This window comes from Alosa alosa, chromosome 10 (genome assembly GCF_017589495.1).
Source record: "Alosa alosa isolate M-15738 ecotype Scorff River chromosome 10, AALO_Geno_1.1, whole genome shotgun sequence".
Classification (NCBI taxonomy): domain Eukaryota; kingdom Metazoa; phylum Chordata; class Actinopteri; order Clupeiformes; family Clupeidae; genus Alosa; species Alosa alosa.
In genome coordinates, this window is record NC_063198.1 from 3470249 (window position 1) to 3486305 (window position 16057).

General features: G+C 37.2%; 2 protein-coding genes across 5 annotated transcripts in view; one reads left to right on the forward strand and one right to left on the reverse strand.

Annotated features, from left to right (window-relative positions):
- LOC125301608 (centromere protein P) overlaps positions 1-16057 on the forward strand; it is a 124131-nt gene that overhangs the window by 87449 nt on the left and 20625 nt on the right. The window lies entirely within an intron of this gene.
- aspn (asporin (LRR class 1)) lies at positions 5976-11728 on the reverse strand. Its single transcript, XM_048254233.1, has 7 exons — positions 11503-11728; positions 11070-11182; positions 8057-8270; positions 7471-7581; positions 7105-7198; positions 6847-6985; positions 5976-6747 (listed from the first exon to the last, which is right to left on the reverse strand). The coding sequence occupies exons 1-7, from the start codon at positions 11726-11728 to the stop codon at positions 6553-6555; spliced, it is 1092 nt and encodes a 363-aa protein (XP_048110190.1). The 3' UTR covers positions 5976-6552.

Here is a 16057-nt window from a genome sequence, read left to right on the forward strand (position 1 = left end):
ACTTAAATGTCATCCAGCACAAGTCCTGTAAATTTAAATGGTTGTTTTTTGAAAATTGTTTATACATTACACTAGTGTAGTTGCTGTTGACCAGGTTTTATGTAATTTTCTGTATTTAACGGTGTCACTTGTGTAAAGTTTGACAGTGAAGGGCTGACTTTCTGAAAATATAGATATATGATTGCTTATGCCATGTATTAAAACACTACTAAAACACTACTAATATAAGGAAAACAGAATAACTAATATCTCGTTATCTATGACACTTCAACAGATAAACAAAATGTTGCCCTGGAAATGGTACAGAAACAGCCTTTATTGTATTTGCGGGTTGTATTTCAGCTTGTTTCTGCTATTGAGTAACGTTTCTGCCAAGGATATGACTATACCATACATTTAAAAGTATTCAGACCCATTCACTTGTTCAACGTGTTGTTATGTTGCAGCCTTGTAGTAAAGTAATTTTGTTCAATTAATCATAAATGTTATAGAAAAACAAAAACTGAACTAAACTGTGCTAAATAAGTGACTGGATATGATTTGGAAAGCCTCACACACATATAAGGTCTCACAGCTAACATATCAGAGCAAAATCCCGAACATGAGTCCCATGGAACTGTTTGCAGAGCTCAGATACAGCATTATGTCAAGGTTCAGACCTGGGGGAGGCCACACATAATCTGCTGCATTGAGGGCCTCAACACCTTAGCCCCCTGATTGGGGAAACCAAAGGTCTTGTAATCGGGTCCATCTGTCAAATAGCTTCAAAACTTCTTTTTGTGATTAGCTTCTTCCAACTTTCTGTAACATTGTGAAATTTCAATTTTTTTTGTCAAACTCAATTAATGCACAAATCTGAATAAAAAATGATCTGGTAAAAAAAAAAATATCAGGCTATGATGGGCCATCAGCAGATGCAACATGATCCAGATTCCAGATAAAGATCTGGATCTGGCAATTAAACTTATATATTTAGATAGGCACTTGTGGAACAATACATTTTGGTACAGTAAAAAAAGGGCTAAGATTATGCAACAACCAGCAATGCATAGATAAGGAGCAGACAATTTTGATGTTCTTAGTTATGGAGAGTACTTTGCACAAATGTTGTAGCAGCATAGCATCAGGTAGAGGTTTGACACTGTTGTTTCTACACAAGTAGGAAAAAAGTGCATATCTAAGGCTCACACTTACTGTTAATGGATGTCATCTTAGAAATTCAAACTTGGAGTCGGAACAAACTGACAAAAATTACAAAATTACAACTTCAGGGAGCGTTCCATTTGCAACATTTGGCTCCTTTTTACAAGTTACAAGTACAAATTCTTAGAGCTGTCTGCCCAGTAAAACTCTACAATCTGGGGAGAATGGCTTTGGTATGAGAGATGACCAAGAACCCAATGCTGGTAAATCTTAATGAATCAGTAGTAGTACGATTGAATTGTGGAGAATCTAACATCTAATCAAAGTTGAAAATACGTGTTTTAAGCAGTGCCGTCTACTCTAACTTTTTTGTGAGTGATCCAAACAGCATAGAACTAGCTTATGTGGGCTTGTGTGTGCAGCGATTCCACAATGGTATGCAGCTCTTCCAACACAGATTGATCTCTCCTGATTAATTTACAGCCAAGTTAACATGTTGAATGTGGTTTATGCCGAATCTCTAATTACATCCGCTTGTCATGCAATAAGGTTGATTTTTACACATAGACGGTAAAAATAACGCTAAATAAGTAGGTGTAGGTGTGTAGGCTATATTAACAGTGGTATCTGTTTGGACCGCTGATTAAGTTGGATACTCAAATCAGTGTTGATGGTTATAAAATAAATATCTTCATATGCTTTTGTACAAAACATATAGACGATAAAAATGGAATTTAAAGAAGGTTAACAGTATTACCGAATTGCTGAATCGCTGTCAGAATCAACATTATCACTCGACAAGAGAATAATGGGATTAGACCTGTTTTCCGGTATTAATAGCCTTCTAATGTTTGGCATAAACCTCATTTGTGTCAAAGCTGTCAGGAAAAGGTTATAGGTATATATATATATAAGGTATATGTTATATAATATGTATGGCTATTTATGACTTTAATCTGACGGGACAGTGGAGAGAGTGACAGGAAGCAAGTGGGAGAGAGAGATGGGGTGGGATCAGGAAATGACCCAGGCCGGACTCGAACACAGGTCCCAGTGGGCACGTGGGCTCGACGTATGGGCGCTGTAACAAGTTGCGCCACAGCGCCCCCCAGAGTTGCCCTACTTGGCTCTTTAGCTTGCATACTTGTTGCCAAGTAGCACAGTGTAATCAGATATTCCCATAATCCTGGTAGTTGCCTCTGAATTACTGGATCTAATAAAATAGTTTCACTTTTTTTTTCTGCCTCTTCTCATCAGCTTTCTTCTATAACCAAAAGATCCAGGACTGATGATGCTAGTGTAATTTGCAACTTGTTATTAAACATATTTTTGATTAAAAGTTGATATATTTTACTGACTGTCTTCAGTGAGCAAGAGTAGTGTGGAAATAGTAAGCTAGCACTGCTTTGTTTACATTTTGTTTCTCTGCACCCATATTGTGCCAGCATCAGAATGTGGCCTACATGCTAGTTGATAGTGGGCTGTCGGTGTGGTATGCGTAGTAGTGCAGCTTTTTTCCACCCACACGGGCAACACAAAGCGACACGAAAGGACACAACAGATAGTCGGCATTGCAACATATGTTTTGAAGTCGGATAGGTGTTCATTTGCCTCAATGCGTTCAGAACTAAAGCTTTAATTTCTCAATAAATATATTATTTTGGGTGCTAGAATGATCTGCGAGTGTTTTTGACGAGACATCAATGATGAATGGCAAGAAAAAATAAAGACGTGAGATTTGATGTTCTGTAATTTTGTCCTGTATTAGTAGCCCTGTATTGTATATCCAATATCTTGTAATGTATTGATTTTCAGGATACACCTATTCAAGAGGCTGAAATAAGACATCCCACAAATGTTATTGTTAACATTCAAATTCATAGACCTTTAAAAAAAAAAAAAGTTATGACCTTTAAAAAAAAAAGTTTGTTTTGTTGGGAAGTGGGGGTTGGTGCATTGTAGCCACCTGGCCCCGTGGCTACATGGCCTATACCCCATGTATCTGTTCTGCTCAGTTCAACTGAGCTTACATGTTGGTTTTGATCTAGGAGACTGGAGACTTTGCCTGCCCATTTGTTTTCTTTAATCTGTTCATTTATGTGTATTTTTATGGATTCACAGTAATTGTTTAAGACGAAAAATCATGAAAATCAGAAAATCATGATTTTTTTTTTTTATTTACAGTAATTATTCATATTGCTTGGCAAAAAGAGCAGTGCTAAGAACAACATTTTAGAAAATGTGTCAACTGTCACAATAGATTGTTCTACAGCAATTCCATTACATTTACAAAACTGACTGTGGAATGTAGTCAGCAGAGCTTCATAGTGTGGAAAGTGAAACTTGAGAGAAACTTATAAGTGAGTTTTGCAGGAAAAGAGTTAATCAGAGAAGTCTGGAGATGTGTAACTGCTTTGTGCTAACGTGAAGGTTTTTTGATGGTCTGCTTTTTGTTGTACCAACACCTTTTGACAGTGAAAGAGACCTTCAAAACATTTCTAAATGATAGATGAGATTCTGTGAGTTGTGCCCTGCATCTTTCACAAATGACTTCTCTGCTGTAGACATCAGCATTCCAGGCAAATTCTAACAGACGCAGCTGGTTTTTAAAGCATTCCCCTTTTTAAAGTCAGTGTAGGAGACTATGTGGCGGTCTAGTTAGACACAGCAGTTGTAAACATTGTTCCAACACAAACATTCACTTTGGTGTTCTGTTTTGGTACCAGCAATGACGAGTTCATTAGCTGCACTGAGTATACAGTAAGCATGTGCAACTTGGCACAATTCTTGATGATCTTCAGTTTACTTTGGTGTAAAATATCCCCCATGGCTTTACCAGTGAAGGTGTGGCTTTGAAGCGTGTGTGTGTGTGTGTGTGTGTGTGTGTGAGAGAGAGAGAGAGGGAGGGAGAGAGTATGTGTTTGTCTATTTCATCCCCCCAGGTGTTTTCCTGGTTGGGGAGCACATAAATGCTCCAGACCTGTTGTGAGTTTTCAGGAGACGTCGGTATGTGAGACGTGGCAGAAGCAATCCTGGCCAATCTGCAGATTTGTTCCATATGTTTCCTGACCACATGCAGTCTTCCTCTCTTTCTCCCCCTCTTTCTTCCCCACTCTTTCTTTCCCAGGCACACTTACTGTTCCCCTCTCACATGCACTCTCTAGACTGTTCAAATCATCGTAAGCAGAAAATTGATTGCAACATTTTTTTTCTGTAAGTGCAACATCCATATAATTCAATAACTAGAAAATATTGCACCGTAAGTGACTTTTACGCAGTTAAATGAAATGTGATATACTTTCCATGATCATTATATGAAATAAAATTAAGATTCAACCAAATAACCTTAAAGCAACACCAAAGAACGTTTCCTCTGTACGCACGCTATTTGTTTATCCAGCACCGGCTTTGCAAATAACGATGTCCACAGACAAGGTAGGCTATATGTTGCATGATTTTATGAAAGTACGATGTATTGCGACATCGTGCAAGTCAAATTTGTAGTTTCTTATGTCTCATTCCATTGAACTACAGATCCGCTACCCGATCTGGCAAACTTACATAGTGCGGTTATAGCCGATAGAGGGCTGCGAAGCGAATGCAGAAGTGCTGTTCACCCTATAACGAGTTGATGAACCACTGAAACAATTTTGGAAACATTATTTTAAGGTACAAAAAACTCTTTGGTGTTGCTTTAAAGCAAAATTTGGCCAAGTATCTTAATAAAGTAATTTTAATCTAAATGCCTTTATAATCTCTGTTGATAATCACTGTTTCAGAGGTGTTGTAGGTGAAGAGTTTATTTTTAAGAAAGTATTTTTTAAAGATTTATTTCACTCCCAAATACAGTTTTCATTGTGAGCTCTCTCTAACGTTGTTTAACGTCTTAGCAGTAATTTGTTTAACCTTTTTAAAAAATATTTCTGAAACAGATGATTTGAACTGATACACTTACATTAGAAGTTTCAAGGATTATTCCACCCTTAAAAGTTGAAATACTTGCCATGGAGGAAGATGTTGATTTTCATGGTATTTATTTTGTTCTTTCATGGAAAACAATTTAGAAGAATGTTAATGGTGTGTTCATCTATTGCATGGATTGCAAAGAGATAGCTCTCTGTCTAATCATTCCTGCCAAAAACATCCCTGTAGCGCCTCGTTGTGAAGGCATAATGTACTGCAAATTACAGGTCGAAGGTTGCCACAAAATAAGGTCCAAAGTAATGAGGGTTCCATCTACTGGCGGAACAAACGCAGTGAAAGATCTCTTACACAGCACAATTTCAATATATTTGGCTCATCAAAACCAGGTATCTAAGACAACAAGTGCAGCAATGGGAGATGTACAAGAAGTCCTCTATCAAAAATATGTTTCAATGTATTTATTCTGGGAGTGACAGATTGAAATATTATTTGATTGGTTGTGAAACACTCTGTGAAATGGTCACTGAAACACTCATGATATTTTAGTCAAGGTCACTATAGTCATACAGTGTCCACTTTTCCTGAGAAAGGAAGTGCCTCCATTCTTTGCAGTATAATCAAATTCTGCATAAAACAAGGGCTAAAGTATTCATTTATAGCCAAACATGTCATATGCTGTTACACATACAGTATATGTGTGTAAATATGTAGTATATATGTACACTTGAGTTTTGTTCGATGTATGTTTTTTGCATCTTTGCATAGAAATTCTGAATGTGACTAAGGTTCTTAGAACATTTGTACAGTAGCTAACAATAATGTAGTACTTTGAGATACAATTGAGAAACAAAAAATTAAAGAAATGAGGAAAGAGTGTATCTTAAGAAATGGATATAATTCTGCACATCTAGTTTGAGACCATTTAATATTTTACTACCAGGATAAAGGACAGGCCAGTATTTTACCACATTAACAACAAGTCAGTGGAAAAGAAATGATGTTCCTTGCACTCTTACTGTAACAATATCCAGGACATACTATGGTTTGGACAGATGTTTGTTGTGTTCAGATCATGCTGGAAAAGGGGATCGCTGAAATCATGACTCATGACTTTCTGGGCATTGACTATATGAATATGACTGCAAATAAACATAAGGTACTTTCTAAACCTACAAACCTTCAATATGGTTTTTAAGAAAATGAAAAGAAAAAAATCAGGTCATTAGCACCATCTTAAATGTGATCTCTTCAGAGCTTTCCTCTACCAGATAATTGTCATTGGATTCATTTCTTTCAATTCACTGTTCATATTCAAGTAGCAAGAATCTGCTGTGCCTCCAAAACCGTGCAGATTCTGGAGAACTACAGGCAATGACTAGTGGTAGTAGCTTGTGTAGATCGCTAAACGTGATGAAAAGTTGTTGCTACATATGGAGACGGAATAAACCCATCTAGGGCAAGAACAGACAACATTATCTTTGTTGCTCACTTCCTCCTGTTACCCATATGGATTCCTCGGCTTGAAACACAGCGGAATGCAGCTGGCTGAATCTGCCAATGCCTAATGGGATTGGCAAAGAGGCTGATGCCAGTGAAGAGGGCCTTTTTCACCGATGCATCAACAGGGCAGAAGTCATTTACTCCCACACTTTGAATTTTATTGGCATGAAGTAACAAAACCTAGAAGAAATTGAACTCCACTTCAAACTTATGCACAATTTATCATAGAATATTGATGCCTTAATTCTCACCTAAGAAAGATGCTTATGGAAAACTTACCTGGAGATACTTAAGTGAATTCAAACCTGGTGGAACTCTCTTCAGTTTGTTATTGTCCAAGCGAATTTCTCTTATGTTGGGAATGCTGGCAAGGCTTCCATTTTCCACATACTTGATTTGGTTGAACTCTAAACCCAATCTGTCAAATGATACTTTGAGTTATAAATGGTTGATGCAATACTCTTCTTTGCCCCACCTCTGCTGAGTAGCAATGATCCAAACATGTTTACAGATGCAGGCATCTCCAGCAGTTTTTACCTTTGCAACTTTTTGTATCTGTAGAAGTCCTCCACCTCCACTTTAGCGATTTTGTTGTAGTCCAGATTAAGATCAATGAGATCAGATGGCAGATCTACAGAAATACAATCAGTTTATTACAGTGCAAAAGTTACTTTCGAGTATGCACAATCAAAAAAAGGTTTGAATAGATTCAAGCTCAAGTAGGGGGAAAATTAACAGTGAAGTGATGTATTGCACCATTCAACTGTGTCCACTCTTTACCTTCTTTGCGTACAGAACTTTGGTCAACTGTTGATTTGACATTGACATTTTGTGTTACTGTGTAACCCAGTGCTATATCCACAAGGAGTACATAATACAGCATAAGCATATATGAGAGCTTACCTTTGGGCACTGTTGTCAGCTTTGCTTCAGCAATCCGCAGAAATAAAGTAGACATGCCATTAAAAGCACCAAGTTCAATACCACTGTTTGCAATTGGGTTGGCAGTCATCTCTAGGGTAGATATTAGGAATAAAAGTGTATGAATGAAATTTTCAGGATAATTAAGCATTAGTAAAGGGACTCCGTTAATGTGCAAACAGTCTATTTTTTTACTTTTTAAATAAATATGCTCAATGATGTAAGATCAAAAGAACAAAAATCTTTTAAGCATTAGAAATGAACTTTTTTTATACGTAATTTGGCATTGCAAATGCAAGTGTTTCTGGTTTACACACAGAGATGTGTGTAGAGATTTAGATGACAATACAGATCTTTGTGATCTATGTAAAACCACTTAAGAAAGAATCATTCTGATTCATCAAAGTACACCAGAAAAAACATATTGGTCATAAAATCAATATTTGCCAGGGGTATGAATAATTTTGTTCTTAACTGTATATTAACATGATCCCAACAAGGATTGTTTCCGTGGTATTTGTTATTCAGTCTTGTATTGAAATAATTTTACAGTTCAGTAGCCTTCTACCTAAAACTTGCAAGGACATCATGCCCTTGAAAACATCTTTCTGGATCCGGTTGATGTTGTTATCACTGAGACGCAGCTCCAGAATACTCTTCGGCAAGTTGGCTGGTATTTCAGTCAGCATGTTGTAAGACAAGTAAAGTAGTTTCAGCTTATTCATATCTCTGAAAGCCCGGGGATGAATCTTTGTGATTTCATTGCTGAGCAAGAACAAGGCCTGCAGTGACAGAGTGAAAAATTGGAGATGCAGGTGTAAATAGATGATTTTGATTTATGGTCTGTTGTTGGATATATTTAAAGGAATACACCAATGTTTTACAGAAATAAGCCTGGAAAACTACCCCAGAGTTAGATAAGAGGGTACTGTATGTAGGAGCCAATAATGTCATAACGGGCAATAACGTAATAACGGCCAATAATGCAATTATTTTAATGTAATAAAGCCAATAATGTAATACAATTTCTGCACCAATAACGTTATAACTTTTTGCCAATAATGTAATAAGTTATTACATTATTGGCTGGCTATTACGTTATTGGCTGGATTAAAAATGACCAAAAAACACCAAAAATGTAATAACTGCAGCTGATGTAATAATCACCTTATTGGAGGCCAAGCAGCAAAGGCACCCATAGTGTTTCTACCTTTTCTTTCTATCATTATCATTATGGTTATTATTATCATTATTATTATTATTATGATAATTATGCACCTTCCTTCCGCTATCGGACTCTATGGCAGCCAATAGAACCATCTGGTAAAAAGTTTTTAAATTTAGCACACTGATTCAGGACATTCACATGATTCTTTTCTTGTTTGACATTTCTGATATAATAGTATCGAGTTGCCATGGTAACTCTGGCCTGTTGGGCTGTTTGGCCCCGTCATTGCTGCTTGCGATCAGACAGGACACACTTTGCCACTTATAAAACAGTGCATTATGTTTTTATATAAACCTGGGCACTTTTCAGCTTGGAGTTGAACTTTTTTCAATTTGAGGCGATCTGGGCGCAAAAAACGAAAGGCGCTCTGGGCGCATAAGCAGCGCGAGAATGCTTACTGCGAATATGAAACAACATATAAAGGCACACCTCACTGCAAAAACCGCATCCTGTCTGATCGTTCCCTTACACTTCCATGGCTCATAGTTACTATTGCCTCTTAGCTGTAAATCGCTCTAAAAGAGTTAACTAGAGGGCTTCTAAACTACATAATGTAATAAGTTACTACATTATTGGCAAAAAGTTATTACGTTATTGGTTTAGAAATGTTATTACATTATTGGCAAGTTATTACATAATTGGCTTTATAACATTAAAATTATAATGTTATTGGCCATTATTACATTATTGGCTGCTACATTCTCTTAGCTCTGCGTGCAATAACCCAGTCTGACACAGTAACCTACCTAAGCTAGGCTAACAGTGTCAGAGAGGGTTATTGCAGTGAATTATGCTAAGCTAGGCTAACAGTGTCAGAGAAGGTTTTTACAGTGAGTTAGTGTTGTTCCTAGATTCTGCCCGACTCTCCACACACACACATACGGAAAATGATGACTTATGTCATATATTTCTATTTGATATATTTTGGAATTCATATAAAGTTATTTTGTTAATAATGTGTAGTATTTTATAATCTGCATAATTATTAGTGGCTAAAAAAATTGTAATTTGAATACTTCATATTGATTTTTAAAGTATTACACATATCTTTAGTGTGGTGTGTAAGGCTAATTGAGTGCACATTGGTGTAATTGAGTGCCTGTCACTCAATTACAAAATGACGCACAGGCTATAGGTGAGGAGGCACTAAAAGCATGCCTTGCGCACACGCATGTTACTTCAAAACAACACGGTCATTCTTAAAAGTATCGATACTAATAAAATTAGGTATTGTGACATTTTTAATTTCAGGGTATTGCGATACTTTTGCAGTATCGGTGCACCGTGCAACACTACAGTTAATTATGCTAAGCTAGGCTAACAGTGTCAGAGAAGGATATATATCCTCTTATCTAGGGCTGCAATGATTAATCGATTAGTTGTTGAGTACTAAATTAATTGTTAACTATTTCGATACTCGATTAATCGGTTTCTGTAATTTTTTAAGGAAAATACATAAAAATTCTCTGATTGAAGCTTCTTAAACTAGAATATTTTTACCCTTACTTCCTATGACGGTGAACTAAATTTCTTTGGTGTTTGGACAAAACAAGGCATTTGAAGACATCATCGTGGGCTTTAGAAAACAATGATCAACATTTTTTCACCATTTTCTGGCATTTTATCGATCAAACAACTAATCGAGTAATCGAGAAAATAAATCGACTATGAAAATAATAGTTAATTGCATAATAAGATCATTTCCCAAAAAGTTGGCGTGTTCCTCTGCACTCCTCACAATCAGTGGATGTTAAAAATCTCAGGGAATGGTAAAACTCAAGATTCGTACAAGTGGCAGCATTCTGTGGATTTAGCTGATCCACAAAGCACAAAAATGTGCAAGCTAAAGGGGAAAGGGAATACTAATCTAAGTTATACACCCTGGGGTATGTACTTTCTGACAGCCCTGATAACTTTCCGTTGTCAGCACACCTGCTTATCTCTGTATTTGCCACTAATGCAAAAAGTAGTATATGATGACACTTTCATGTGAGTGTCAGATAAATCCCCACCCGTTTCAGCCAATCGAATGATTGGGTGTCTAAACTGGTTGTCCTGGAGATGTACACTTTTTGAGGACACGTTGGAATGAGTGTGACTTCACAACAAGAACAATATGAATGAGTTCCCTAAAATATTGATAGGCACAATTTTGTCAACCCAAAATATTGGTATGGACATGTCCCTGTGGTCCATATGTAAACCTACGCCCCTGCTTTTGGCTGTGGCAGATATTATGGAAAACGATTGTTAATTTATCATTGTTAAATGTGTGCTGTTATAAACAAGGCGTTTCGTGGAAAATAGTGATAGAAACAGAAACACTACAGAAAACAAACCAAATGTTTCTCACATAAAGGTTGCTCAGGCCTTTGAAGTCATCCTCCTTGATTTCAGAGATGTAATTATTCTGGAGATCGAGCATCGCAGTGTCTACTGGAATTTTTTCTGGAACCTGTCCTAATGCTGTAAAGTACAGAAAGCTGAATCATATTTCAGTTAGAATAGGGTGATTTATACCCAACACACTGGATACAGATACTGTGAACTAAACTTTTTTAGATGGTTTTGGAGGTTTTGTAGATGATGGCATCTTGCATGCAATAGGCTTCAAGGGTCAGTAGACTTCACAGAGGCTAGCATAACATTTGTTGTCAGTTCAGACAGCATAATCCTTGGACATGCTTATGCATTTCTACATTATACCTGCTTTCACCCAAGTGGAATAGCTGTCTGTAAAACGAATGCAGCTTATTATCATTGTAATAATGACAAAGAATTCTTACCCCTGTCTGAACACCGAACAACTTTTAGTGAGCATTCACAGTCACGAGGACAGTCCAGTAAATCATTGTCATAGTCGTCATCATCATCATCATCATCATCATCATCATCATCCCCAAAGTCTTGCATCATGATGTCATGGATATTCATCACATCCATGATATCAACTGGCCGATAAGGTTTGCCATGACACAGCAGAAGGAGAAACATCAGTAGAAATAGCTTCATAATGCAAATAGTTTCAGGTAGCTGTTTGTAGAATCTCTGTAAACAGACAGAGGCTTATTTTTACTTGCATATAAATTGTTGCATTACAACTTGTTTTGGAAAACATACCAGCAAACATCTGGATGGACACTGGATGGAGGGAATCATAAATGAGCTTGAATGACTTAACTCACAATGCTATCAAACTGGAGATAAAGTTTATTGGGAACACTAATGAATTTAAAGATTAAAGTGTCATCTTTTTAAAAGTTGGTTCTTAAATTGTCAGCACCACATATAACTTTACTGTAAATTATTATTCTTTAAGCAGTGAAAGTAACTTGGTAGAATTCTGCCATTAATTTCTTTCTATGTCTGCACAAGCCCTGTCATTGGTGACGAAATGTGACATATGGAAAGACTGTAACTCAACTTTTGTTTTGGCAAAAAATAGGCGAGTAGGCAAAAGCAAAATAAGCCGTAATGAGAAGCACACCAATGTAATTGCATTATAAAAGACTGGACTAACGAGCTGACTTGCACTATCAACCACTGAAATGACATTCTCTTGTAAAAAAGAGGTTTTCCACAGATTCCAGAAAAGGACCAGTGCATTTTCTAATGCAATTTCTAAAGGGAAATGAAATCGCTGAATGAAAAGTTATATTAAGGATAGTTCAAAAGTTTAGTAGTTCAGAATAACCATTGAAAGGTCAAATGGGATTGATTTTTATTAATCATATTTAATGATTCAAGGTCAATCCATGTTAAATTATATATTTTTTTTTTTTTATTATTGAGGCATTAAAGCCTATTAGCATTAACATTAATATTCATCTTCAATCAATGATTCATCAATTTCAATGACTAAGCCATACCTGAAATTTGCGTTATCCTTATTTAACTCCAAGAGGATTTCTGGGATGACATTAATGGAAAGCAATCAGGTGCGCTGTGCTGTGAATCCAATGAAAGATGGTTGATGAAAGTTCAAAACAAGCTGATGAGTGCAGCCCTCCAAAGAAAGAGATACATTCCTGAGTGAAAACAGCAGTCTGCTGCCTGTATGACAGGCTGTGCATGAATAAGGCACTTACAGAGATCACAGCATCCTTGTGTTCTGGACTGCTATTGAAAACACATTGTTACCGGTCATATGTTTCTCATCAGACTTTGAATCCATGCCAAAATGGTTAGCCTGTGTTTTTTTTTTTAATATGGTTAGACCTTGTATAGGATTTTCCGGAGAGTTCTTTCAATAGAGTAGTGTGAGTGGGTGGCCTCATGCCATTTTATATTCTAGAAATGTGTTACTGTAGATCTCTGTGGGATAAGGAAAGAACATTACATCATTTGAAACTGGGACCTGGAAGTCATGAATGTGCAGATAATTTAGGTAATTATTTCAGAAGTCTGATTTCAACATTTTCATGGAAAATTAGCATATATATAGTCATGCATTTGATCCACCTAAACTCTATGCTAATGAAAAATAGTTCCTTGTTCCACATGAATACCAAAGCACAGGACATGAATATAAAACACTGTAGAGTTCCAAAAGGCTTAAGATTTTATAGTACTTTTAAGATTTTTTATTATATACTTCAGGTACAGATGCCATCATAAACAGTCATAAACAGTTTCATATCTTAGCATAATAGGCTTTTTTTTTTTTCAGTTATACTCTTACAGTAGTAATCCAATTGTGAGTATTCTCTAAAGGCATAAAGAATAAAAAGAAAGAGTCTTTTGTTCTGAGAGCAGCCCAGTTGATGCCCTATTTCTTTTTCACAGATGCCCAGCTGGGTGAGTTCAGCTTCCACTAAAAGCTAAATATTACATGATGACTTTTCCAGGCAGTGTTGATATGTGCTTAGGACAGCACAAAACACAATCTGAAGCTGTACTTATGGCTCACACTGCAGCGCCAAATATGTTGAGTTTGGCATTTGCAAGAAACATGATGGAAACGCTTTGCTCTGTAGCCTACACTACCTCATCTGCAAAATCCCAAGTGGTGTAATATTTTCCGCCTTCATCTTGATATCTGTATGGTAGCATCATTACCTGTAATCAAATTCCTGTTGTAATAATATCTTTATTCTGACGACAATCTATTTTAAAAGGACACACCAGTTATGAAAACCTCAGTAGGTACAGTTCCCTTTGTAATCTTGACAACCTTGTCTGAAACCTAAAATCTAGCATGCCAATGTAAATATACACTAAAAGAAACCAAACTCTAACACTTTAGTGGTAACTCCATGGAAAAGTACACTAGACCACAGCCATGCTCCGAATGTTTGTGTCAGTGTCTTTGTGCTTCTGAAAATCAGGGGAAAATATGAGTGAGAGTTGGGTACAAATTTAATCGAATTTTCATTCCCCTGGCATCATGGGTAGTCATATGAGTAAGGGTTGATTCATGAGGTATGATAACTATCATTTTCTTTCTTGTCTAAGCTAGGCAGATTTCCACTCTGAGTACAAACATTTTTAAGCTGATTTATTTTAGATAAAGGGACTTAAAGGGTCCAAACTAAAGTTCAAAGTGGGTCAGTGAGCAAACTGTCTTGTGCATGAATTTAATCTTGTGCATGAAGCCCATCAATTGTGGCGTGTGAGAGCTTTGAGCTTAGATGTGCTTGTGCTTAGGATTTTGCTGAAAGATGCCACTGCCGTTTCCATAAAAGGGTGTACATGATCTGTAACAGTGCTTAGGTAGGTGGTACAGTACATGTCAAAGTAACATCCATATGAATGGCAGGACCTAAGGTTTCCCAGCAGAACATTTCCCAAAGCATCACATCGTCTTTGCCAGCTTGCTAAACGACGCACCCGGCCATCCATGTAATGTAAAAGAAAACGTGTTTCATCAGACCAGGCTGCCTTCTTCCATTGCTCCGTGTTCCAGTGCTGATGCTCATATGTCCATTGTTTGCACTTTCGGCAGTGGACAGGGGTCAGCATGGGCACCTTGATCTTACGCAACAAACTATGATGCACTGTGTGTTCTGACACCTTTCTATCAGAACCAGCATTAACTTTTTCAGCAATTCAGAAATTTGAGCTACAGTAGCTCATCTAGTGGATCTTACCACATGGACCAGCCTTCGTTCACCACATGCATCAGTGAGCCTTGGTTGTCCATGACCCTGTCACTGGGTCACCGTTTTTCCATTCTTGAACCACTTTTGGTTGGTACTGACTTCTGCAGACCGTTAACACCCCACAAGAGCCGCAATGTTGTAGATGCTCTGACCAGTCTTCTAGCCATCACAATTTGGCCCTTGTCACTCAAATCCTTACGGTTGCCTATTTCCGGCTTCTAACACTCAACTTTGAGGACAAAATAGTCAGTGGCTGCCAAATATATCCCACCCACTCAGTATGTTTACATGACAGTTGAAAATACAGAATTATTGTGTGAGTCTGACCAAAACAGAACTTTTTAAATGCATGTAAACATGTTAGTCTGACTGACTGAATACAGACAAAATTTATTTTAGCTGGACTAATACACCTAGAAAATGTGATAGAAGCATGCGTAACTACTGCATGTATACGCTCAAACTGACTCAAATTGGACTGTGGCACTCAACACATGCGTGCCTCTGGATAACATTTCAGTTGGCACAGTCTTCAGCCTTTTTAGCTTGGTTAGCAAGCTAAATAAGCCTAAGCCTTATGCCACAACGCTACATTCTCATAAGTTGTACCTTCTTTCATGCATATATGAATTTACATGTATATCCCCCAGTATATCCCCACGAACATTTTCAACAAGTAATGTCATCTATTTAACTACGTTACACTGATGATGCAAAGTTTGCTAGTTAGCAAACTAATGAAGCTAATATGGAATGTTTTGATGTTTTGGAGTTTGTGAACAGGAAGGGGGGCAAATCACCATCTAGTGTAGCGGTGTAAAACATTCATACTTCGGGCAATAGAGCTATGTAAAAGTATGTAAATGCGGACAAGGACAGTGGTCAAAGGGGTGGTTTGTGTCACAGTCTGTATTTGCATCACAGTCTGTCTTTGTTCTGATACGCAAGTCAGAGATTTGCACATGAGGGAGGAAACAACTGTGTTTCTAGTTCACGGTAGCTTTGTGGTCATGCACCGAACTGACCATGCATATTGAAGTTCTGAGTGTGCCACGACACTTTTTCTTGACTCAAAGTATTCTCTACCGCAGTGGGCACCTCACAAGGTGTGTGTTTACAAACAACAAACATAATAAATGGTATGTGTCAGTGATAGTTAAATAATACTGCCTCGATACTGGCTCTGTACAAGACATTTTATACACACACATAGGTATCTGGTTGTCTCTGCAAATTTTAT